This window comes from Coturnix japonica, chromosome 3, assembly GCF_001577835.2.
Source record: "Coturnix japonica isolate 7356 chromosome 3, Coturnix japonica 2.1, whole genome shotgun sequence".
NCBI lineage: Eukaryota > Metazoa > Chordata > Aves > Galliformes > Phasianidae > Coturnix > Coturnix japonica.
Window position 1 is genome coordinate 66,153,633 of NC_029518.1, and position 26,830 is coordinate 66,180,462.

General features: G+C 40.0%; 1 protein-coding gene across 2 annotated transcripts; it reads left to right on the plus strand.

Moving 5' to 3' along the window:
- Nucleotides 1-272: 272 nt before the first annotated feature.
- GPR63 (G protein-coupled receptor 63) lies at nucleotides 273-26,626 on the plus strand. Of its 2 annotated transcripts, none has more exons than XM_015858852.2 (2): nucleotides 273-573; nucleotides 21,135-26,626. In XM_015858852.2, the coding sequence occupies exon 2, from the start codon at nucleotides 21,279-21,281 to the stop codon at nucleotides 22,536-22,538; it is 1,260 nt and encodes a 419-aa protein (XP_015714338.1). In that variant the 5' UTR covers nucleotides 273-573; nucleotides 21,135-21,278; the 3' UTR covers nucleotides 22,539-26,626. The 2 variants fall into 2 exon arrangements, with proteins under 2 accessions (XP_015714338.1, XP_015714340.1); XM_015858854.2 differs by lacking the exon at nucleotides 273-573 and adding an exon at nucleotides 16,147-19,260.
- The last annotated feature ends 204 nt before the right edge of the window (nucleotides 26,627-26,830 follow it).

A 26,830-nucleotide genomic window follows, 5' to 3' on the forward strand; every position in this document is an offset into this window, starting at 1 on the left:
TGAGCTCGGGCGCACCAAAAGGGGTCGGGGTCGGGGTTGGGGTCGGGGTTGGGGTACCAGGCGGCTGACACAACAACCGCAACCCACCTCCGCCGGCAGCTGCAACTCCGCCGGGCCGGAGCGTGCGCGCACCCCCGGGGAGGCGGAGCCTTTAGCGGGTGGGCGGGACCTGGCGGCGCTGCGGAGAGCGGGACGGGCGGCCGCGGGGTGGTTGCCGCGGGCGGGAGGCAGGGAGGGAGCGGGGTGAAGAGGAGCCGGATCATCCGCTGTTCGCTTCTCGCTGCTCGGTCCGGCGGCTCCGCGGCGCTGGCGGTGCAGCTCAGCCGTGCGCCGGAGCGCATGGGGAGGCGGCGCTAAGCGGGCTGCCCTCCGTGGGGCCGGCGGGCACGGGCGGCGGCGCCGGGGGAGAGCGATGCTCCTCACTTTCCTGCCTGCGCTGCCCTTCCTCCTCCTCTACCCTTTGAAGCTTTTGTTTTCCGCGGCCGAGTCGACGGCAGGAAACTTCCCGGAGGGATGGGCTTCGTCCGGGCTGGCGCTGCGCGGGGCTCTGCAGGGCGCCGGTCCCGCTGCGAGGTGAGGCAAGGCGGCGCTCGGCGGCCGGGCTGCCCCTATCCGGGATGCTCCACGCGAGGAGAGCGGACCCGGTTCCCCGCGGGCACCGCACGGCTCTGCCGGCTGCCCGCATTCCTGCCCTCCCTGTCTGGGGGTACCGTGGGCTTCTCTAGGCCGTCCTGGGCTGGGAGCCCCGAGGGGGCTGCTCGGGCTCGGGGCGGCCGGAAGGCGGCGGGACGGAGCGGTCGCGGGTGGTGTGGGCACGGCTGGGCGCTGCCCCGCGCTGCGGGGGCTCCTCCGAAGGCGGCGGGAGGGGAAGCGGCGCTTCCGGCTCGCTCTTGGCCCCGGGGCCGGGCTCGCTCCGCGGGGTGAGCGGGGCGGCGTTCTGCCGGCATGTGGGAGGGCGGGAGGGTGGTGTGGGGATCCCGCTGCCGGTGCTGGCAGGTTACACGGTGCTGCGGGGGCACCCCGGGCAGAGAAAAAGAAGCTCCTCGCTGAAGAACACCGGTTGTTCTTTGGTGTTTTCTAAACGCGTGCTCTTTCCCTTTGGGTGTGCAGCGTGGTCTCGCGTGTGCGTGGCTCTTAGAAGTCAGTAATACAGAGCAGGCTGCGGTAGCTCGCAGAGCACGTCGTAAAGTTCACCTCGCAAAGCAACCCGACGCTTTCAAGAGACGAGCTGTGCGGCAGGATGCGGGCACGGTTCTGGTGGCCGGGGCTGGGTACGGCTGGGTACATTCCATATCGTGCTTAGAGGGATCGTTAACCTAGAACTGTGTTCATGCTGGTTTGGTTTACAAAAGAGACAGTTCTGTGTGGGTTACGCAGGCTCTTCCTGGATATGTGAAGTTATGAAGAGGTCCCAAAGAGTACTGCTCACACAGCGATCTACTGACAGCTCTCCTATGTCTTTCGATGGTTGTTTTCGCGGTTACCTGTAATGAAAATGTATTTGCCAACATTGCTCTAGCCAAGTTTCCCCGATAACATCATAGATTCGCCGGTAATTATATTTTTAGTCTTTAAAAGCAGACTTAATAATTTTACTAATTGCTCGTCATTACCATTGCTGAATAACTTTCAATTGAAATGTCTACTGCCAGATGATGGTCCCCCAGAAACCCGGCTCCTAGTGCTATTGTTGCATGACTCACTTATTAGGCAGCGGCCTTGCTGTAAGAAGGCATGTCAGATGTCTGTAGAACTTTTATTTCTGAAACTAAAGGAAATAAAATTGGACAGTGGGTGTCATTAGGCCATGTGCAAAGTCTGCCTGCTCTGAGGAAGCAGGAGCACGCCAAGATGAGCTCTGCTCATTTCTAGTGTTCTTCTTGTATGCTACAGGGTGTAGATAACTTTTGTGTGTTTTGTCGTATTTGCCGTTTAAAATCTTCCTGTAAGAATAGCAACAGATGAAGGCTGGAGATGCTGTGTCCGCTCTCCGCCTGTTAATTAAATATCCTCAAGATCGTTCTCTGTTGGTATGGATTAGCCCTTGTCAGTGCTGCTGGCCTTTCTCTTCACAGAGAGGGGAGCTGTACATGAGCAACTTGCTGGGACTCTTTCCTGGCACCTGCTGAGTCCAAATCATGCTCAAGAGTTGTGTGGGAGAGCTGTAATGGGTTAGGGTGCGAAGCGTGCCGTGCTGGTCTGTGGCTGGTTGGCAGTCTGTGTCATCAAGTGAGCTCTGTTGCCCAGGAGCAGTTCCTGGTGTTGTTTGGTGCACTGATGCAGGTACAGTCTATCAGTAACACTGTAAGTAGTCTTTTCTTAAGCCTGTGCTCAGTCACAGTGATCTAATTTGCCAGCATCAAGGAACACAGGCACTGTAGAATGCTGCATTCTTTTGTCAGTTGCTGATTCTTGCTGGGGCTGCTGCTTTCTCCTTGTGCAGGTGGGTGCAGAGGGGACAAATGGAGGCTTAGTGGCTCTCCCACCTGCCCATAAAGGAGCGTAAGCAGAACCAGGAGACAGCACAACTTCCATCTGCCTTCTGGGGGCGTGCTTCCAGAGCACCTCCTGTCTGTAAGCAGTCTTAGTGGCTACATGTGAACCCATCCATGGCCTGTATTCTGACGTTGTTTTGATATCTTCCTAAATGTTTTGCTAACAGTACTGAGCTGGGCAGAGTAATTTTTTTCTAAATGCTCTAGAGAAGATTATTTACATTTAGATGCCAGTAGATATCACTAGCCTGTTACAATTATTAGACTGGATATTTAAAGCAAATCTTGTGGGCCTTGGCCATTCTTGCAGTCTTTCTTTTTGACACTGAAGTTGGTGCGCAGGTTTGCAGTATCTCACAGTTTGTTTCAGTAACGTAATGCTGTAGATGTTACATTTTTTGCTGTGCTTGCTTTTTGGATACGGATATATCTAGGCTATCTCATGTAATAGCCTCATAAATAATTTTCAAAGCAATTCTCAAGGATTTCAGATTTAATAGTTACAAATGAGGGAAGTGAGACAGGAGGAAGTGTGGCTATTTTTCTAAGGAATCTCAGTTGTAGAATCCAGAAATAGAGTCTCAGATTGAAAATTGATCTGTCAGGTCATGCTGCCTCTCATAGACAGAGAAAATACTTGAACAGAATGGCGTATTTTATCCCTGTACTTGCTAACAGCCATTATTTTGCTAACCTAGCTAGTGGTGCAGTTTGAACTTGAGGAAAATGGTTTAGTTGCCTCATTTTCAGCTGAGGACAGCTTATTTAAACCTTACGTGTGTTGTGGGACTTGGTAAGTGCTTTAAGTGCTTTCCTGAACAGGTGGTTTAAGCGGAGGTCTCAGTGAAATTCCATTTAGTTTCATTTGAATGAAACATTATAAAATATTAATCTCAGCATGTGCTTTAGGAGAAAGGTGAGCAGTCCTCTCCTTCTCCCCTGTGCAGAAGTGATATTTCAGTAGGTTGTTTGCACTCGGGCATATGTTGAAGTGTTGAAGGAGTCCCACTGGTTTGAACGGCGCTTAGAGAAATCTCTTGCATAACTGTGACCTAATTTACCTCAATCTAGATGGAGATTACACAAAAGCTGTGTTTAAAAGAACGTTGCTCAGGCCACATAAAACAGAGAAGTGTTTGAAAATGTAAAGCTGTGAAGTGTTGGTGATAAGGACTTTGGGAGCTCTGCTTTATGTGATATAGGATTCATTTATTATTTTTTTTTCCTTTTTTTTTTTTTTTTTTTTTTCTTTTCAGAGCATTTAGCATCTGAAAACAGGCAGCCAAAATAAGTAGATGCTTTTTTGCATCCCTTCCCTTTCTCCTCCTTGGAGTTACTGAAACAGAGTTTGGCTTGCGTTGATTAAATATGACATGGTAGCACACAGTAATTATAGGGAAAAGGGGTGCTGGGCCTTGTAAAGGAAGTTGGATTCTGTGTGGGTAAACAGTATTTAGTCACGTAATTAAAGACTATGTCATAGTGTTTAATTAGATTTCCATAATCATTAGTTCTTGTGAGCCTGACTTTCAAACTTTAGTAGCGTTTACTTTCTAACATTAAAAAGTAAATGAGAGTGTGTAATTTTTCACAGTTGTTTTTTTTCCCCTCCCTAAAACAAATAATTATTTTGTGGACTATCCATGATCCCTTCCGTTGTCTTAGCATAGTTAGAACCTGTAGTTGCTGGTTTGGACTTCAAATACCTGAACCTGTAGCCACAGGTTGTGATTCATACATGGATAGACAAGGAAAGTAGCATGGCTTGTATATGGAGTGTGAAGATGATTATCTCAATTTTCCCATGTTGTGTAGCAGTTTCAATGTAATATAACATAGCTGACTTAAGAAGGATGGCAAAATGTTGGGGCTTGGTTTCCATTCCATTATCTGCAGGGCAGTGCTGTCGGGTGAATTTACTGTTATTTTCTCCACAATATTTACTCCTTACTGCCCTGTTTCTTCTGGGCTGTCTTGTTGGCCAGCTGCTTCCTGTGTTTTTCTGCCAGATTCTTCCCTTGGTTGATCTCATATATAATTTCTAGTCGCTGGTCGTTTTTAATTGGGCAGTTAGAATATTTTATCTTGATCTAATCTGCAGCTATCTAGTCTCTTTGAAGTCCCTTTTTTTGTTTCTCTCACATGATAAAGCATTATGTTTTCTTGTAGGCGCCTGTGTTATTATGGTTGCTGGTTTAGGAGGTAAATCTAAGCCTTTAGCCTGATAATCTGAAAACTAGCTGTCCTGTGAAGATTTTCTGTGTCATTAGATCTACAGACCTCTGCATGGCAAATTGAACCCTGCAGACAGTAGGGCTTCCTTTCAGGGATCTGTTAGAAACTTTCAGGGATCTGTTAGAAATTAGCTGTGGAGTGTGGTATCACTGCTGTAGTCTTAGCTGGCCTCCCAGGCTCCTGTATGGTTAGTGGAGATGGTCATGCGCCTTATTTAAAACTTAGAATGAGCAAAAGTTCGATTCTATGTGTACTTATGCAGTGTTGTTTATCCCAGTAGTATCTCAGTTCTTTGGGAGCATATTGTTATTCATAACTTCACTGTCTCGTGTAAACTATCTCCCCATTTTAAAAACATTGCTGCGATAGACACAGGTTTACAGGAAAAAGTTCATAGACAGAAGGTGTTCCATTTGAGTTTTGAAGGGGGAAAACTGCAACAAATGAAGAGGAAGTGCATATTTTGAATACAAATAGAAAAAATAATACTTCTGTCTTTCTGAAGCTATCGTAGAACTCAGTGCTTGGTACTTCTTGAAATGGTTATCGATGCACATTTTCTGCATCAGTGTAACTCAAAGAATGAACCCTTTTGGAGCATTGTACAAGGGTGTATAATGGTAGAAAAGGCATGTGAGAAGCAGATGACTTTTTTTTGTCAAGTTTGAAAAGTCATTTAAAAACACGCAGTATTATATGTTGATGTAAATCTTCAGCAGGTAGTATTTACTCCAGCAAGCCTTGTATTGCTTCATCACTGTAGTTTAGAATCTTCTGTCTGTTGTCACTTCTAAGTTCTCTCAAGACTTTTCTTTCTGGAGTCATACATGCTTTTTATGGATGTGTTTAGAAATGCATGCGAATAATGCATTCATGATGTTTTGATTTCTGCAGCACTAAGTGTATGTATATATGTTTTATATATGCATAAACTCTATATGGAAATAATTATTTCAAGTTGTATTTCTATCCAGATACTTAATTATCCAGATACTTAATTCCATCCTTCACACTACCAGATCTTGAGCATGTCTGCACAACCACCAAATGCATCATTTATTATAAGGAGGTGACATTTAAAATAAATCTGGCAATATTTAATGCTGACTCTCAAAGGCATATTCAGAGTATTTATAACAGGGAGAGGTTGTGCAGTGCCTTACTGGTATTGAGACATCTGTGTCTGCCATAAGACATTTTCATTGTGTTTATTATGGAGGAAGACATGGGACTAAGTGTATTGGCTAACTTAAGAACCTTTTCCCTTCTCATTCCTTTTCTTTTTTCCCCCCTTTTTTCGGTAAGATATGAAGGCAGATTCAGACTGCAGGCATCTTTCCTAGAAATATCAAATCAAAGTATACAATTTCAGGTAATAGCACTTCTGCTGTTAGACTGCTAGGTCCAAATGAGTTGGATTATATCCGTGTTTTCAAGGCCACCACAAATAATTGACTTGAAAAAGCATCTCCACAGAACATTGGCAGTACAGTGATGCTCTCCTAGCTATTGTCAGCAAGGCTGAAATCAGTCCTCATATATTCTGTCGGGTTTCCCTGCTGTTTTCCAAGTCTATCTCTGTTCCTGGGTGGTACGTATCTATGAAGCATTATGCAGCTGTTACACAGAAATGCATCACCGAACCAATTGTTCAGACATTTCAGATGCATATGGGCAGATGTAGTTACTTAGAGATGTAGGAATCATACATTGTACAGTTACAAAACAAGGTAACTTTTTCAGGTATCTATTTTAGCTTAGATTACTTCTGCTTTCCAGAGATAATAATGCCTGACTGCTGACCTACCTGGTGTGACTATTTCAGTGCTCTGTTGAAATTAGCTGAGGTCAGTCTCAGCTCTAGTAGGAAGGATATGGCTGGTGGGGAACAAAAAAGCGTTATTAAAGGAAACAATCTGTTATCATATCTTAAGTTGAGGCTTCTTATTGATGAGTGCTTTGTGCAGTTTGTCAGACATTGCCCAAAGTGCTTCTCAGTTTGCTGCTCACGGTAGGAAGTGGCAACAAAGCTGGGTCCAAAGAGCTGTCATCTACACAGCAAAGCCATTACATGAGTTTTGAAAATGTTTTCAAAAGGCAAGTTTAATCAACTATAGCAATCAGTTAATCTGTGATTAATAGATAACCTCCTGAGATCTTGCTGTGGTCACTCATATAACGTAGAAGTTGTTCAACACACAAATTAGTTCTTATTAATATTAATGAATTTGAGCTGTTAGGAGTGAATTTTGTTTGCAGGTTGGAGTTGCCAGATTTATGCAAAATGATGTATATGCGAGATGCATTTTGCTATTTTAAGTAGTGTCTGTTCTCCCTTGTAGGAGATGTCCTGGTGGTATTCACTGTTTCATCTTAACTTAGCTGCATCACTTAAAAATTGCTTGTCATCCTCCAGTCTCAAAACTGATTTTCCTGACTATTTTAGGTCTTACCTAAAGTTTTTGGGTGAGTACGGTAACAAATTACTTGAGCAAGTGGTTGAAAAATATTGTGATAAAGATTGTTGCCTTGAGTCACAGATTCGGGTTGAGCTGGATCCACACAAGGTACAAACTGTTCTGTGGGCTGGCCTGAAGCTGTGGCATGTGTGGTCTAAGGAACATCACACAGCTGGACAGCACATTCTAATGCAGGATACCCATGCTTACATTGTCTCTGACATAAATCCTGCAAATCTTTAACATTATCTTAAAGCAAACCTGCTGGTCGTAGAGAAGATCACACCCAACTCTTCTCCCAAAAGGCAAGTTGGCATGGGGGGCTCTAGTGGGTGTGCTTTTCCCACAACAGAGAGCGTAACATGGATTACACTGCAGATAACACAGTGGCAAGGGCCCTGGGTCTTCAGCAAATTTGCTTAGGACCACAATGTCAAGGAAGAGATGCTGGTGTAACACTTGGAAGTTGAAAGACTGTGTGCTATTTGCAGTATGTGAATCACGGATTCAGGTGATGGAGCGTTCGCATCTGTGTGTGTTCTTTAAGAATGTTATTGCCTTTTGGATTCATTTATGTGCTTGCTAATCACGATGACTAGATGCTGTTTAAAATATAAATGTTTTTGAGGCTATTTCCGGTGTGCAGGAGGATATGGTTTAGGAATTTAGCTTTCTGCAGCCAGATGGATTATAGTGTTGCTAAGGAAACCGACTATAAATGAAGTGGCAGCTGAGTGTCCCTAGAACATCAGACTGCTTGAAGCTGGTATTTTAAACTCGTTTAGGTGGGTAGATAAATTGATGATGCAATGAGAAGTTAATTTCCTGCATTTTACACTTCATTAATTTTCATTGCTTTGTTAGTATTTACAAGAGGTACCTTAAATTCCCACTCAGTTGTCCTGGTGTGTGGGTCACTGAACAAAAATTTGCTATTAAAATTAGAAAATGGACAAAAACTGTACAATAAAGCAGATCCTAAAATAGTCATTAAAACTACAGGGTAGCAGTTAGATAATGGTTTAAAAAAGGCCTTTCAACTACACAGTCCTATTGAAAACCTAAGACTAAGAAATAAACAGATTATTTCAAGTGTTTGGGGAAGAGTAGAGCTGCTGTGGACCTGATTAAGTTATAAATGTGGAACTTCATGTATAAGCTGTGAAACATTTATATTTTACTTGGCTGCTGGCATTGGCTGGACAAGGAGAAGGCAGGAATGTGAGCTGTGAGTAGCATGAAATACTTAAAGATCTTTTAAAAGGGTACATAGATGGGTTCTAGGTGCTCCTTTTCCCGCTTAACCAAGGCGGTAATTTAAGAGGTAGTAAACCATGTGCTTGTTTCACATTGCTTGCTTTACTCCTAAGTGCCTTGTCTTCCTGTGGTTAAAGTCGTTTGTGTGCATGGTGGATTTGGACAATCTGACAGAGTAGAATAACTGGTGCTACTCACCTTCTCAGTATTGTGTGAGTAGTGGCTTAATGTATGAGGAATAAGTAGCCTGTATCCAATAGGAAACATTTAGAATTACACTCACTTTCAGAGGCCTCGCAGTGACAGTAGAAGATACTGATAGCAAAGGACAGCACAAAAACAAGGGAGTCTGCTCTGCTGTTTTGAGATTGTATTCTGTGCTTGCATGGGTATAAATTACAGCATATGAGTAAGTGCTTATGAGTTTATTTGAGCATATTATTTATGGGGAATGCTTACTCAAAATGGAACAATATGCAAGAGCTTCATGAGTTATTTTTGCTTAAGAAAAGAAATTAGAGGTCTGCAATGAGAACAGGCACTGGTTGAGTCTGTAGTGCTTTAGAAACTTAAGTACTTCTATAATGAAAAGAGGATATCTGAAAAGCTCATTGTAAAAATAGAAGCTATATGAACTTACCAAGCAAAGATAGTTTATGAGCTAAATAGGAAATGGAAGGCTGAGGAAGGGTTTAAAGTATGTACAGGTGGTTGTTAGAATTACCATTCTTTGTTTGCTGAATTGAAATGAAATTTTCAATAAAACACATGCTGGAAAATGAGTCAGTGTTCCAGCCATGTTAAACCTCTTCAACGTGCAGCATTAGAACTCTTATTCAGAGTACATTGGAAGAAAGAATTTATGGCCTTTTCAGCCAGGTGGGCAACAGACGTCACTGGAGGAGATGACATTAAGTACACTAGAGCCTTTCCTTACGTGTATGTCATATAGCTGGCTTTGTAACATTCATGGGCATACTGGTAGGCTGTAAATGGATCAACACCTACCACTGCCTTGTCACTTGGAAACAGCCAGGAACAGGGTTAAGCTGTTAAAGGATATAAATCATGGTTTATGATTTGCTCTTGAAGTACCCACTTCTCCAAGAAATCTTAGGATTGAACCAGATTAATTATTCAGGTGGTTATTTCCTTCCGGAAAGATCCATTGCATCTCTCCTGAAAGTCTCTCTCCTCTTCTGTATGTCTGTTGTGTGGAGAGGGAGCAGTAGGAAGCTGTGAGAAAGCCATCAAGGAGGGGAGTGCTGGTGGATCGCATTAACTGCTATTGCAAAGTGCCCTTAGGAAATAAGGTAGCAGGGAGCAGACAGCAAGCAAGATAAAACTTTTCCAAAGGATAAAATATGGCTCTTGGACTACTTGTTTAACTTGGATGAAAGCCATACTTTAGTAAGGTATGCTGGCATGAATCTTGTTGAAGTGATCTTTTCTCTTGTAAATGAAATAACGATGTGTAATGGTGTTGGCTTTTATTAGAGAGTTTATGTAGAAATGCATTATTAAAATTTCTAAATAGAAAAAACAATCTTTGTTAGTCAAAGGCTTCTGTTATTTTGAATCACCTCAGAGTGCATGAGAGCTGCTAATAGAAGCTTGACATCTGGAGCAGGAAAGTGTTTTCAATAGAAATAAAGAGAAAATAACTAGATCAGGCAGAATTACTTTCATCTATCATAGAGAAAGGCAAAAAAGACACATTTTAGTTGACAGTTTAACAAGCAGTTTCAAATCAACATTTTTGTCTTGGAAGTATAGGAGCATCACTTCTGATTTGATATGTATACGTTCCTTGATCTTGTACTAAGTAAGGTTAATTCCAACACAAAGAATATTTTAAGATATTTTTATATAGCACACTGGCAAGGGTTTCATTTCCTTGTTTCTTCTGATGGATATCATTACTTTCCCTTTCTTACTTAAAGTTACTGACTTTAAAAAAAAAAAATCAGTGTGAGTCTGAATTTTTTCAGCAGTTTCTGAGTAACTGAAATCAATTAGATATTGTGTGTTAGGCTTATTACTCTGTTCAGAGTACTTATGAGGGGAAAAAGAAAGAAGAGACTAAGGGGGGTGGAAAGGAGAAAGAGAGTCAGAAAAAGCGTCATCAGTCCAGGTTCCAGCGTTGACCCTGCCAATGGAGGAGGAGGTTGCTTGGTCTGTGAGAATGCTCATCCAGAAATTCTGAAGACCTTAAAGGTACCAAAGACTTCAAAACTGTCGTCCATCTGCCTGTCATCCCCCCCAAACTTCTCTCAGGCATTCTTTTTGTGCCTGCCAGATTTGCAGTGTTTACCATTTACAATTTGTCATCAACAAGTCTGCAGTCAAAAAATAAAAGTAAACATGTTTTGGACTGAGCAAGATTGCTCTGCCTACACAGGACTCTCTTGTCTGACCATGTCTTCAGCATTTAGCGTGTTGTCGTGGCAGTGGTCTTATCTTGCAAGTATTTGAGACTACTCTGGATATACCACAGAAAAAGTGTTTTTCATTGGTCTGCTGCAGTCCAACCTATGGCTCAAACTCAATTTTGTCCCTGTTCATTTCAGTAGAGTGGGACTAAATGGGTCTCAGATGTCCCCTTCCAACTCTAAGGATCCCACTATTCATAGACTGTGGTGATCTGAATATGGCAGATAGAAGAAAGCGGAGAAAGAATGAGGAGAAAGGATAGAAGAGTTGTAATATTCTGGAGGTCATATAACTTATGAGAATATTATGCTAATATTTACAAGCAGGAAGATAACTAAAACCAGGATTTCAATAATTTACAAGCCATTTTCCCCATCCCTTGAATCTTAAAAAGCTTAACATGGGATCAATCCAGCTTTCAAGAGATCTGCTCAAGGATCACATAGTTTGAAACAACTCCTTGATCATTTATGTGATTTCTCATTGTAGCACAGACCTCTGCACCATGACTCAAACATCTTTGATGATGTTGATTTGTACATAATGCACAATAAAATAGAAAAGAACAAGCAGGCATAGATGTCACACGTGATAATGCAATATAAAATAGAACCAACATAATGATTACACTTCCTATTTGTAGAAGCGATACTAACTACCCTTTGAGTGAAAGTCCATGCACTAGCAAGTTTTTAACTAGCCACCTTCCACTCTCGTTCTGCTTCAGATACTGAAGAATGTCTTGAATGTCATTAAGATAATTTTTGATGACAGTTGATTCTTTAAATATGTTAAAATGACACATTCCTGCAAAATCTTGTCACAAAAAACAAATAATCTATTACCAGCCAATTACCTTGTGATGCCTCGTTTCATTTCTTTCATTTCCTTACTATGTGATGAAGTAGCTTTTGAGGTTCCAATTCAGTCCTTGTGCATTGTGTTCCAGCTGCCTGTAACTGTGTGCTGCCAATCCTGGAAACTCCATCAGATTTAACCTCAGTTCTGGTTTCTCCATATGAGAGAATAAGTTGACATGTGGATTACAAGTGTAATCTAAAGTATGTCTTGGAAACCTGATAAAGGATGATAGTGTGATAAAGGAGAATGTTTGCATCATAACTGAGTCATCAGTCTTTGGGTTTCCTGTAATACAAACAGCAGCTTGGTCGCAACTGGACAAACATGCATTGTTTAAAACATTGGAGCTATCTATAGGGTCATGGCTCTACCCTTCTATTTTCCCAAGGGGTCTGCTCATTCCTTGGGAGTGCTTTCTGTTCATCTCACCACAATGCTGTAAACTTTTCTAATATCACTGTGGGTGGGCCTTATGCCAAATCTTGGGAGACCCATTTATTGATACCTTTAGCCCATAATATGCTGCTTCTTGTTTCAAGGGGATGGGAAGAGTGTCATTTCCTTGCTGTTCCATTCTCATAGCGTCAGGCTTAAATTTAACAGCATTCCCCCTGAGTTCCCACCTTTCTCAGCTATTTCTCTTTAGGTTATGGGCTCTCCTTGATTTCCCTGTCTTGTCTGACTCGTGGGGCCAATGCATTGTGCAAACAGTCTTGTAACTTAACTGCATATAAATTCAAAGAGTCTGTCAGACCCTGAATAAGGGACGTCTCTATTGGGGTTGGCTACTGTAACATAGGAGAAGGCTGATCCTGAATTAATTGCCTATTATGCATCACTTGGAGACAAGCATCCTTTTGCATGCTTTCTGTCAAATGATTTACAGTTGGGGTTTCAGTACACACTGAGTCTCTCCTTTCTCCAAGAGAACCAAGGTACCAGTCCAGTAAGCAGCCCTTTAAGGACCAGTATTCTGCTCAGTCAATGGTAGTTAATTAAATTTCAGGCCCATAATATTCCCGCGCCTCATCTTCTGATAACGAGACTTGGTCTCCACCTGTCAGTGATATGCCCCATACTTTTTTTTTTTTTTTACCCTTCTGTTTGTCTGTTTAAATACCTATATTTTTGAGCTGCCATCAACACTGCTCATAATACAGCATGCGTTGTGGTTGTTGGGTTTTTTTGTTGTTTTTTTTTTTTTGCTCTGCAGCAAGGGTTGTAATCCTTTCCTCTGCAGGACTGGGATCATGCCAGTTGTTCTGAGCCACAGTCATTCCCTCTGACAAAGGGCATGCATTATGCTTTTTCAACTTCTCTGTTATAGGGGAGCAATCAAGAACTGGCATTTCCTGGGCAGCCATGGCTAGCCACAGTGCGTACCTCTCCTGGCTTACAGCTGACCTGGCATATAGCTGAGAGGTCAGTTCCCAATGCTCCTGCCCCCAAGTGCAGTGTCAGTATACGTATTCTGTTTTATGGAAACCCTGACATGTAGCTACAGGGTAATCTACATAACTTCCAATAGTGAGAGGATCCTGCTGACCACGCCAAAATAAGATGTCATGTCTTGTTAGATTTTTGGACCTGGGAAATGCTGTAACTGTATCCTGGGAGACAACTGATTTGGTGTACAGTTTGTTTAATAGTTTCTAAGTAGCAGAATATCACAGAGTATTGCAAAAGCTATAGAAGGTGCTTACAAATATCAGTCCTACAAAGGATTTGAATTGTTCGATTGGTATTTGTTTTCTTTGCATTGCTATTTAAAAGAAATAAAATCAATGGATTAAATAGCGGTATTTCTTCTATTACATTAAAACGAAACAACATGCTTTAAAAATCGCCGCATTGGCTCATTTAAATATTTCTTACTTACAAATAGCCCTTTTTAAAGTAAGTAAATAAACAAATGATTCGTGATTCATGGAACATTTCCAAGATGTGCCAGTCACACCTGTAGAGAAATTGTTTCTGACTGTATTGCACTGGATCTGAATGTCTGTGATACGTCATCTCACCCCAGGCTGTCCAAACGGGATAGACTAATGTGTAACTATTAGTCTGAATTAAACTATCACAACAAATTTAGGATAAATCTGGAAAAGAACACAAGCTACTAGTGCACCTCAGGATACCACTGGCCTTCTTGATTGATTTATTATTTTTTTTTTGAAGGAGAAATAATGTTTTCTGTACTTAAGTACATTTAAGATTTTGGAGTACAGTTTGAATTAGAATGTCAGGAATACATTAAGAAAAATATGTAAAAAGTGACCAAGGACTAAGGTACAGCTAGCTAAATGTAGAGAGATACAAGTAAAGTACTTGACAAAAGTTAAGACTAATTTGAAAAGCAGTAGTATACAGAATGTATAACATTTCTGAGGCCTTATGTAACCTGTTGCTAAGTCTTTAGAGCAGTCCAAACACTAATTGATTTTTAAATTTAATGATTTCTTAGATCTCTGTGGTTTTGGTTCTGTTCTTCCAGTGCTCTGTAAGTGACAGTTCCTGGCTTGAGGAGTTGAATTAGTTGACCTGATAAGATGCAAATTCCTCTATGATCATCAGTGTTTACAAGTTTTACACAGCACTGCCTTGAATGTGATCTATATTAAGTACCTCATGGCATATTGAGGCCAGATCTGGGCCATGCTCTTGCGCTTTGATCTGTTTATGCCTGCAGCTTTAGGCCAGAAGTGTGAAGCTGTTAACTTGGTTTGCCAGGGTCTGTCTTAATTCAGATCAATCCTCCTGCTACAGGGCCAGGGAGTTTCTCTCTGGAAGTCTTTGTGGTGGAACTGGAATCCTCACATTTAAAATTCAGTGCAGGACTGTGTAGGATTACAGAGCTTTTCCCCTCTGTTCACATTATCAGTCAGATAACCAAACAAACAAGAAGCCCAACAAACCATTTATAGTGGGGGAGGAAAAGGAATGTCATTTGGAAAGTGTTAACCTCTGATTGCCAACACAAAACTAACTAAATAGGTTTGTTCTGTAGAAGGCGTATTTCTCAGCAAGTGCCTGTCTGGCAAATCGGGCCTTACATTTTGAATGTTTGAAGTCCCTATTAAGTTGGTTGCATGTACAGGAGAAATTCAGCACTGCAGTGGCTGAAGGAACCAGGACATTATGAGTGGTCTTGAAGTATAAATTATTCTTAGTGCTTCCCTCCTGTCACTGTAAACTTGTTGGCTGGTTTGCCCTTCAGCCCCCATGTACATTTATTTATAAACTTGTTCATGAAAGATCCTGCTGTCCTTTGTTCCAGCATGGAGGTGACTTACTGATGTTCTGAAAGAGGCTGATTTTTATGTAGTCTTTTAAAAGCAGCATAGGAAAGTATCTGTGTCCTACATCTTTGTTCTTTTGATTTTTATATTAAAACAATATTTATTAAGAAGTCAGGTCATTGGGATCCTTTGGTGTAACATACACGCAGCTTTCAAGGCTTGTAGAAATTTTCTAGCTTCCTTCTGAGTATATATGGGGAAGCTGCACTGTAATCTGATATCTCAAGTTAAAATGTGTGTCATGAATGAATATGCAGCAAATGGTCAGCCCATTTTGCGAAAATCATTTTAGTTACTTGAGACATAATAACCTCGATGATAGCTGATGGTTGCCTGGTACTAGAGCATACAGTAGAAATGCTAAGATCCTATTTGTTCCTGTTGTTTGCTCTTGTTTGTTCTTCCTCTCCAGGCCTGTTTTCTTGCCTTTTGTTTTTCCAGTACTATTATTCTGATATCTTTGCTGCTTGGGGAATGCTTGCTCAGCTTATTTGTGATGTTCAGTAGTACTCTATGTGTTTAAATGGCATTTCTTCTGAGAGGCTTTGGAGGTTTCATCCTCAGGTTTCTCATGTTTTGGACAAAGTGTGTAGTTTAACAGATTGAATAATACTTGTGGCAACCAATTTTAGTACACTTGCTGCCAAACTAATTGCACATATCTGGATGAAATTAAAACAGGATGGTACACTAGTCCTGGAATATCTCAGTATTAAATTTTGAGATATTAATGTTCCACATCTGAGACCTGAGAATCAGTTTGGCTTAATGAAACTGTCCTGCATAAGATCTGTACCTTCTGCAAAATACAGAGATGTGATCTGTATTTTGTCAGGATATGCATTGTATTCTACTTTTCCCAATAAAAGAAATAAAGTTTTATTACAGGAAAAACTGTTGCAGTTCTGTTCCTATTCTTTGTTTAAGTACGTCAACAATATATATATGTATATTTATTTTGGACAAGTTATTTGGAAAAGGAATGATTTGCTGAGCAGAACAGCACAAGATGACTTAGGATTCCTGTTCTTCATGGAAGCCTGTCTGGATTCATATGCTTTTTTTTTCCTGTTTTCAAAATTGGAATGTAGTGGCTGCATGTATAATCCAAAGTTCCACTTAAGATTTAGGAAGCAAAGTATTTAGGAAGCTTCTAACTTGATAGTTTTATATTAATAACTAGGCAGAGATATAAATGAAGATCATGTTTTCAATAATATTTTCAGCACTTAGTGTTCACTTAGCTCTTCAAGAGTATTCACTTCGCTGTTCAACATACAGATAATTAATATGGCTTTTGACCTTGTGGGAAAAGCTGGGAATAGGAAAGAGTTTGGGACTAGAAATGAACCTAGAACTATTTAAATCCTTTCATACGAGCTACAAATTAAGAACGTGATTTTTCTCAAGAGAAAAAATTATTAATTACATCTTGTATTTTGTGGTTTAGAACAGTAATAATGATTTGCATGGTTGGCATTTCTTGACAGTTAGTGGCTCTCTGAACTAAGGATAGAAATAAGTATTCTCAAGAGGTCAATTGGTTGTACTTAATGATTCCAAACAGAGATGGCTTTTCCCTCACCATACTTCCCTTTAAAAATCGCTGCAGTCGTAATTATAGAGTGGAAAAGAGGAAAGCTTTCTAAATTAAACTAATGCTTCTTGTGAGTAGTTCTGTGGGCCATCTACCCGTGCATTATAGTTGATTAGTTTTGATTTAGGACATGTAAATAGTTATTACAACTGAAAACTGCTAGATCCTTTCAGGGGGTTCAGATCAGTAAGAGAACATGGTTCCTACTGATTTGTCCTCTGATTCACACTTTGCTCTGGATTTTGTGGAAGGCATTCCACTGCAGTATGTCTCCACTCATATTTAATGACATGAGAAACAGTGTTCAACTAGAATTGAAATGGGGTTTTAATTTTCCTTGTTCAATAATTGTGCATCACAGAACACATGCTCCAGTATTTTCTGTCAATGTATATATATTTCTTTTATATATTTATATATTCCTTTTTGTGATTACGTAACACATTAACAAGAAATAGTTTACCAGGCACTGGGAACTGTAAGTTTCTGGAGAAAGATGACTTCTGCATGCTGGATCAGATCTTGGTTCTGGGCAATACTGGAAAAAATGCTTACTTTTAGCAGATAAATTTAATAAATCATTAAACATTCTGGCAGCACATTGTAGCATGTTCTGATATACATCGAACATAAGTCTTATCATCATACTGTTTTTACAAGTAGAAAGTTTGCTGTTTTGGCTCTATTGGAGTTACTGGTTTTGTCTGCTGTCTTTGCATGTAAGATACAATCCTTTATTTCTGGTTGAGCATGCTACTCAGATTTTGAACAGAAACGTATTTACCTTTTAGCTTCTAAAACTGTTAAAACCAGACACCATGGTTCTAGCAATAATTATATTTGATGAATGGAACTCGTGTGGTATTTAGCTTTAAGTGTGTACTTCATTGAAATAATTCTGTCTATTACGTTCTATAAAAAGAAAGTTGCATATGAGTGAGAACCTTGCTTTAGAGGAAATGTGCATACCCAGTAATTTTTAGCACAGAAATGGAAAAAAGTGATGCTGTGTAAAGATGTTTTGCATCTGAAAAGAATTGGTGAGGGTACATGGTCCAAATGTGAGAATGCTGTGACAAAAAGATATCTGCCTCTTGCTTGAGTACTTTCATCATCAAAAAGCATACCTATTTAAATTACCAAATTACGGTGATCTTGCACAAGTTGTGCAGTTACTATTCAGCAATGACTCTGGCTTTAAAATTACTGGATCTGTCTTTTTCAAAAAGCAGGTGAGGATTGAAATGAAATGCCTGTGAAGTTGTGGTATTGGTCCCTTTCTTTCATTTGGTATTTCTGTCCTTACATATTTTTTGATGTGTTGAGGGGGTAGGAAGAGGGATACGTGAGAAAGGAAAAATGTGAGGTGTGTGTTTAATAATTGTGTGAATGCTCATGGCAGAAGCCCTGTGAGTACAAAATACATGTGATGTGACTGTTACAGAAGAGATCCTTTTGAACTTGCTGTCTGAATGACTTTTATGAAGTGTGATATCCAAGAAAGGACATAACTAATTTGCTTGAAGTGGTCACACAGCCTTTGCAGTCAGGTGAGGGAAGCAGTGTTTCACCTCTTCTACATATAAAAATCTATACTAAGATCATGGGAATTATCTCCTAAATTGCTGTCTAAACTCACGGAAGGTCTATGGCATCCACAGAATCCTGTGGCTAATATTGTCACTATCGTAGGGTGATTGTTCCCTTTGGCTGCTCCTACTTCTTATGAGACAGCAATCATTCATTTTTCCTATGCCACTAACAATTTTGTAATTATCCTGTGGTACGTTTTTTCGGTCACTTCTGAATGGAGATCAGACAAAGCAGAACTGAACTGAAGATAAGTGGTGCCATGAGTGTGTATTGTAGCAGGTAGGGTATCTAAATATATATTGTACATGGATAGCTCTTTCCTCCTTTCAGTTGTGCCCAGTGTTGGTACCAAACAGAACATGCATAGATACTGTGAATAGGATTTGTGTTATTGAGTACAGGCATCTCAAAATAGTAACACAAATTCATCACAGCATGCAGAGATGGAGGACAGTGATTGCTTTTTGTAGAAGTCTGCATCTCTCTTCTGACTAAAAACATCATGAAGACAGCCTGAAGTGATTGCTGCTATTGTCCAGACTGAATGAGAGGATTCCCACTTTGTCATTCTGGCTGTGGTGATTTTTTTTTAAGACATAGAATACTTCTGGTTTCCAGCTTGTTGAAATGCCAGACTACTCTGTGAGTGCTTAATTTAATAGTCCAAGATAGAGAGGAGTTCTGTAAAGAGCTCCAGGGGAGCTCTCAGCTCTTTTGCATTTTATTTGTCTGTAAAAGCAGTGAATATTTGATAAATACATAAGATAGTGCCTGTAAAATCTAAAGGAACTCTTGCACTGTATCAGCATAACAGCGAGGGAGGGAGTTCAGCATAATGTCTGAGGGTTAAATTTACAAGGAAAAAAGAGGATGTACAGTTAAACATAATATAAAGGTTATTGCAGGGGATGGGGGCTGTAGCAACTGAAGAAGAATTAGTTTCCTATACATTGATGTCAGTCAGTCACTGAGTGAAACACACTGAGAAATACTTTAATCCTGTGGATGAGTTACTTGATGATGAACAGCAGGTAAGGATGTTTTATCTCTTTCTTCCTGAGGCATTTTTTGCTGTTGACTGACTTGAAACAAGGGATTCTGTATTATGTAGGGAAGCTCAGATGGGTTCACTTTTCATTGCCTAGCAAACAGGCAGATAGGCGATAGTGGTATTATGTAAGTTATTTGGAAATATTACTAATGTTCCAGCTGTAGGTGATTTCTAAGCAAAATCATGATGTTATGAGATTATTTAAATACTAGAGAATCTAGGTAATTACAGGCTTGGTAGTCTGACTTCAGTTCCAGGGAATGTTATGGAGCATATCATCTTAAATGTCATACACAGGACAACAATAAGCAGCCAGCATGAGTTATGAAGGGCAGGTTCTGCGTGCCTGCCCTGATCTCTTTCAATGACAAGATGACCCACTTAGTAGATGATGAAAAAGCTGTAGTTATTGTTTACCTGGAATTTTAGTAAAGTACTTGGTACCATTTGCCACAGCATTTTCATGGAGAAACTGGCTGTTCTTATCTTGGACAAGTGTCTAGTTTGCAGGATGAAGGACTAGCTGGATGGCCGGACTCAGAGAGTCACAGTGATTAGAGTTCAGTTGGTGGCCAGTAGTGATCTCCAGGGCTCAGTAATGGGGCTAGTTTTGTTTAATATTTTTTTCAGCAATCTTGAGAGGATTGAGTGCATCCATAGTAAGTTCACAGGTGATGCTAAGTTAGGCGGTATTGTTGATCTGCTAAATTTTGCATTCAAGTGGAGGGATTTGGATAGGCTAGATTGATGAGCTGAGTCTGTTTGCATGACATACAGAAAGACCAACTGGTGGGTCTTGCACTTGGGTCTTAACAACCCAAGTGATTGAGTGATACAGGCTTGGAGCAGAGTGACTGGAAAGCTGCCTGACAGCAAAGGACCTGGGGGTGCTGGCAGACAGTCAGCTGAACATGAGCCAGCAGTGTGTCCAGGTTGCCATGAGGGCCAATGGCATCCTGGCTTGCATTAGAAATAGCATGATCAGCAGAACCAGGGAAGAGATTGCCCCCTTGTACATGGCACTGGTGAGACTGTAACTCATGTACTTCATTCAGTTTAGGGCCCCTCACTACAAGAACTATGCTGAATGCTAGAGCATTTGTAGAGAAGAGCACCAAGAATGGTAGACTAGAAAATAAGAGCTATGAGGAGCTGGTGAGGGAAGTGGAGTTGTTTAATCTGGACATTAAGGAGATAAGGGAAGACCTCGTTGCTCTCCACAACTACCTGGAAGGAGGTCACAGAAAGGAGGTTGTTGATCTCTTTTTCTTTGGTGACTAATGGATAGGACACAAGGGAATGGTCTTGTGTTGTCCCAGAGGATGATGAAATTTCACATAAGAAAGAATTTCTTCATGGAGAGAGAGGTCAAGCATAGGAACAGACTACCCAGGAAGTGAAGTAGTTCACATTCCTGGATGTACTAAGGAGACTTGTGACATTAAGAGACATAGTCTAGCAATAGGATGTGGTACGTCAGCTTGATAGGTTGGACTTGGTCATCTTTGAAGGACTTTGCAATGTAAATAACTCTGATTCTATACTGATTTGAATTATTCACTCTTAGTAAAGTTTGTTTTGAACACAAAAGTTTTTCAGTCTCTCTGGTTATCACAGAGAAAAGCCTGATGAATTAGAGCACAATTATAGCAAGACTACAGGAGCAGGATCTTTAAAATAATAAGGACCAAATATTACTAGACTCCTCTCGTGTGTGCTTAAGTAAAAGGCATCAATCTGAAGTGTAACAATGTGTTAGGATTACTTTTGTCATTAAGGAATGCAAGTAATCATTTGGTTCCCATTGATTTTAGAGAATCTAATTTGTTTTTTTTTTCAATTCTTCTTTTTCAGATGGAAGTACAGACATGAATTTAAGATCTTCGATGCTTTCAAATGTTTAATTCAGATTTGGTAAATGACACGGAATAAGATACTGCCTGAACAAGCTGAAATGCCTTGAAGACCTTTGGTTCTGCTTTTATTCTTCCTGAAGCAATGGTTTTCTCAGCAATGTTGACACCAACCAATCCTGGGACCTCAAATGCTACTTCTATTCTTTATGAAAATGCCTACACGAATTTTACCACTCCCCAGGTCTTACTTCGTAGTGGCACAACACAGCCACTGAGATATAGTTCAGGTGCTGTGCTCACCTCTGACAGAAGTACTTTTCTGGTAGACACTACAGCTGTCCTGCCATCACAAGAAGTTTTCAGAAGCTTGAGTTTGCCACTCCAGATCATACTTTCTGCTGCTATGATATTTATCGTGTTGGTTTCTTTCCTTGGAAACTTTGTTGTATGCCTCATGGTCTACCAGAAGGCAGCTATGCGATCTGCAATTAACATTCTCTTAGCAAGCCTGGCTTTTGCAGACATGCTGCTGGCAGTGGTGAACATGCCTTTTGCTTTGATAACAATCATTACCACTCATTGGATTTTTGGGGATATCTTCTGCAGAGTCTCTGCCATGTTTTTTTGGCTTTTTGTCATAGAGGGGGTAGCAATTCTTCTTATCATTAGCATTGACCGATTTCTTATTATAGTTCAGAGGCAGGATAAACTGACACCTTACCGTGCGAAGATTCTCATTGTGATTTCTTGGGCAGCATCCTTTGTTGTTGCTTTTCCATTATCAGTAGGGAATCCTAATCTGCAGATACCCTCAAGAGCACCTCAGTGTGTTTTTGGCTACTCTACTAGCCCAGGCTACCAGGCGTATGTGATAATTATATTGCTAATTTCTTTTTTTATTCCATTTCTGGTAATGCTGTATTCTTTTATGGGCATACTCAACACCGTCCGCCACAATGCAGTTCGTATCCATAGCCACCCTGACAGCATATGCCTCAGCCAGGCCAGCAAACTCGGTCTCATGAGCTTACAAAGACCTTTTCAGATGAACATTGATATGAGCTTTAAAACTCGTGCCTTCACAACCATCTTGATTTTGTTCCTTGTCTTCATAGTGTGTTGGGCACCCTTCACCACTTACAGCCTTATTGCCACATTCAACAGCCACTTCTACTACAAGCACAACTTTTTTGAGATAAGCACTTGGCTCCTCTGGCTCTGCTACCTCAAGTCTGCACTGAACCCACTGATTTACTACTGGAGGATTAAGAAGTTTCATGATGCATGCTTAGACTTGATGCCTAAATACTTCAAGTTTTTGCCACAGCTACCTGGCCATACAAGGCGGCGCATTCGACCCAGTGCCATCTATGTGTGTGGAGAACATCGGTCAGTAGTGTAGAGCTGCGGTTGTATGACAATGATTGTTACTGTTTGAGATTGTTTTTGACTTTTTTGTTTAGTTCTATATGGCTCCTTCAGTGTGGCCATGTCTTATAACTTGATACGATTTTCCAGTACTCTGTGCAATTTTGGGAGGAAAGACGGAAGGAAGGTAAATTGGTTATAGTTGGGTTAACTCCCAGAATACGATGTAAAGAGAATAACAAATGTTACCTCTGGGATTCCATGGAAATCCATTCTTTTAAACAAAAGTTGCATTTGTAACATTTTGTCAGGCTTATGCTTACTAGGCCTGCAGTTGCATCGAATTATAGGGATTTTTTATGCTGCTAAGATACAGTATATTTAGTTGGTGTAATGTTTCTGAAAAATGTTGCTGCTGTCTACCAATATAACGGAGCCAAAAAGTCTCATTAGGTAACTTCTATTTAATTTTAACAATATTTCAAAAGTTTTGATTGTGATGTTATAAAACAGGTTTTTTTTTTGCTTTTGTTTTAATATTTCCATTAATATTTTTGTGCACTTTAAAAAAAAAAAAAAAAAGCTATATTTTCACTGGAATATTTAGTTCTGTATTGAAGGGGCATTATTGTTATTATTTGTTATATTGATGGCTTTCAGTGAAAATCCCATGCAAGCTCTAGGAGGATAGTTTATGTTGTAGCTACAATTGCAGTCACAAACCTGCTTTTTTTTCCTGACAGTTCAAAGTAACAGCTGCACAGTTCTTGGGGGGAGGTGGGAGGAAAAAACAGGAGAGAAAGGAGTGGAAATCTCATATCCTGAGGCTAACAGGAGATTTTGGAAGGAGTTCATTTGTCTTTCATTCATTGTCTTTGGGGGAAGGGGTAGCTCTAGTTACTTCAGGTTATTAGAAGCTATCCAAACCTAATGATGTGCTTGAAAAGCTATCAGGAATTGACTTTATGCTTACAGTTCGCACTGTGTTGATATAACACTGTTTCTGCATGAAACTGATACAGGGCTAGGTTTGCTTCATGTGGCTGAAGTTGTGTTGTCAGGTTATGCAGATAGAGTTAGGGATAGCAGAAACCATACCTGAGACTAGGACCTAGTCTATATAGAAGGGAAGAAAATCCTCAGTGCTTGTTTTCCAGTTTAAATATTGAACTGAAAGCCAATAGTAATGAATAACTGTTGGCCAGCAAATTTTGCTAGGGCTAGAGTTAAATTCCCATTTTCCCATTGAGGATACATTATGTTGATTTTTTATTTTCCCCTCTCCCTCTGTAGTGCTTGCTGCCTCAGGAGATCACTGTATTGTTCTCATGCATTAAGCATTGGGTTCTCTCCCTGAAATGATGAACCTTGATTCTGATTTGTGTCAGGCTGCCTTGGCACCTGCCTGGAAAGCAGGAAGACAGATGTTTTCCTTGATGATAGCAGTCTAGGCTCGCACCTTTTTTTTTTTTCAGTCAGCTAAGTAAGTATTTAATGAGAGGCAAGTAAGATCAAGACTTAGATTTGGGCTGTGAAGAAAGATTTGCCAGTTGCTCTGAGCCTAAGAGTGGATGCTTGAAGAACTTTTGTGTTCTTGCACCTGAGGAGCAAGTAGCAATTTTATCTGTTGTTGCATAAGTATTGAACTAACTGTATGAACAAAATGCTCTGTATAGTGTGGATATCCAGGGACTGCTTGCTTCCAGAGGCCAGCTTAACATTTATAGTATGGGTTTTGTTTTTCTTCAGTCAAGAACTAATTTAACAATGATCTCCATTCTCATTGACAACCACTGGCAAAACTGGTGGCAGTTTTTACATTTCAGGAGAATAAAGGGAATCATTCTGAACTGTAGTTCTTTTTTTTTTCATTAAAAAAAAATAATGATCCTGTTAATGCACTGTGAGTGGAAGTTGTGGACTGTAAAGGAATCCAGGTGGCGGTGACGTTATTGATGTCTGCTTTGTATTTTTTGTCAACTAACTAATGATACAGATTTTTCTGATCAAAATGATAGTACAGGATTTCCACTGTAAAACTGTAAAAGAATGTTTTAGTATGTGTGCATTACAGCTTTTATTTCTCAATTACATTTACATCGATAGCAAAAGTTTATGACCTGGGTTGTATGGATTTTCTATTTCAGAGCTGCCATCGCTGTTATTTCTGTAAACAGCAAATTTTGTGCTTAATGCACAAGTGTAATACAGTGAGAGTATACACTGTCTAAGATAGCAGGGACAAGTATTTTTTGCTGTCTTCCAGAGCTTGTAATGTGAGGCTTGAATGAATGTTGTAAAATATAGTAATTCAAGAACAAAACAGGATTGAGTAATATGGGAAAGTTACTGAAAGGGCTTTCTTGAAGGAAAAGAGGAAGACATTGTGATGAGATTTCATAATCTCTGATAAGTACTTGATGTCAATTAGAAATTTCAAACATCAAAGGATGTTAATTTGTTTGAATGACCTACTATTTGTTTATTCCAACTGTACCAGGGTTTCTGCTCAGAGCTGGGTCTGCTGATACTTGAAGAAAAGAAACCCTGATAGTGTAGCCTCAATTCGAATATGACTGAAGTGCTGATGCAGTATCCACACTTACTAGACTTTAGAGATGATCAGAGCATCCAGTAAACAGAAGGGTGTTCAAGAAAAGAAACAGCGTGGTAGAGAAGTATCCCCAGGGTAATTATGTTTACAGAATCCTTTGGCCTATTGTGTCTAATGGTCTTCAGAGCAGTGCCTTGATATTTACAGCTAAAGTCATAGGACCGAGTTAAACACCACTTAAACTGCTCAGTCTTATTGTCTGTGATCTTGCTAAGTCAAGTCTGATTTTGCTGGTGTCAGTAATGTTAAAACACGTATGTGCTTGCGTGATTGGGTCTGTTGAGGCATTTTGGTGGACTTGATCAAGAAGGGATTTTAAAAACTGGAATCGAAATTTCTTGATTCTACTGGGAAATTACAGCCTTCTTCTCCAAAAGTGATACTTGTTACTGAACTCTGTTCTTACGTTACATTTCTGGAAACATTTGGTATGGAGGATTGAAATGAATGTATTTTCAGTTATGTTTCAGTTTAATTAATTCTGCCAAAGCATGCTGCTTACACAAGATTCATTTGTTGAAATCTGTTGCTAAAATGATTCTTTTGTACTCAGCTGTGTATTTTTGACATTTGTTACTCATGTAAGAATATGTATATAGAGAAGAAAATCGTTTTGCCTCTTAATGCTTTCTGTTATTTACTTAATTTGTATGCCAAATGCTTTTATCTTTTAAATTTGGGCATATGCATAGACATCTGGAAGATTTCAGTGGTCTTTCTGTAACCAATTGAGACTTTTAATTCTCAAACCATTCTCAGTACCCTCCTTTAAAGAGATTATGAATTATTTTTAAAGTGAAAAATAAACATTAAGAGCACAAGTTTGTTGTGGATGGAATGATGAAGAATTTCTTAGGTCCAGTTTTCTAGGGGCCACTACTTTGCCGTTATGAACTGGTTTGATCTCCTTTTTTTGAGTAGTCATTTTCTGAGATGAAGAAACCTTGAATTACTGTTTGTAAAGAAGCTGTTAAATGGAATGGTGTTGTCTTTCCTGTACATACTACACGCATGAACATATTTGAGGGGAAAAAAAAAACCAAGGAAAAAAAAAACTAAGAATGAACATTCTCAAAAAAAAAAAAAATGTGGCAAAAGTCTATAAAATTGTTCTGAATTTGTGCATTCACAGACTAAGCAAAAGTTGCCTTCAGTTTAATGCCCAGCTTCCTAGTTTCAAAAACCTTCTTTTGTTTGTAAATTAAATCACAGTATAAGCTTGCTTTTCTGAAATTCAGTTTAAAACAAAATGTTTGGTTGTTGGTTTGGTTTTTGTTTGGTTTTTTTTGTATGTGTGTATAAAACAAAGTTACAGAATGTTCTCTTGTAAGAGTGGCGATGTCAATATATCCAAAATAATTGAAGTACTGTAGAGCAAAAGAGAAGCTGAAGATGTAAGAAGAATTAACCTTCCAAAAGATACTGCCTGAACTGGGTGTTCTACCATATAGCTCGGATGAAGTAATAAAAATTATCTTATTTTGCAATAAATGAAACAAACAGTGGTACTGCATGGCATGATTCATTTCAATACAAGACAGTGACCTTTATGATTCAAGTGCTGCATGTTAGTAGGTGATGGATTATTCTTCATTTTTAGTGGAATGAAAAACGTTCAGCATCTTGTCTGTTTTGGGCAAAACTTCCCACTCATAAACAATCTAGAAGAAATTCTGCAAGACTAATTTCTCTTAGTGATAGTGTCAAGGCAT

Excerpts from the sequence above, each read along its gene's own strand:
- GPR63 (XM_015858852.2), top strand. The coding sequence starts at position 21,279 with ATGGTTTTCTCAGCAATGTTGACACCAACCAATCCTGGGACCTCAAAT.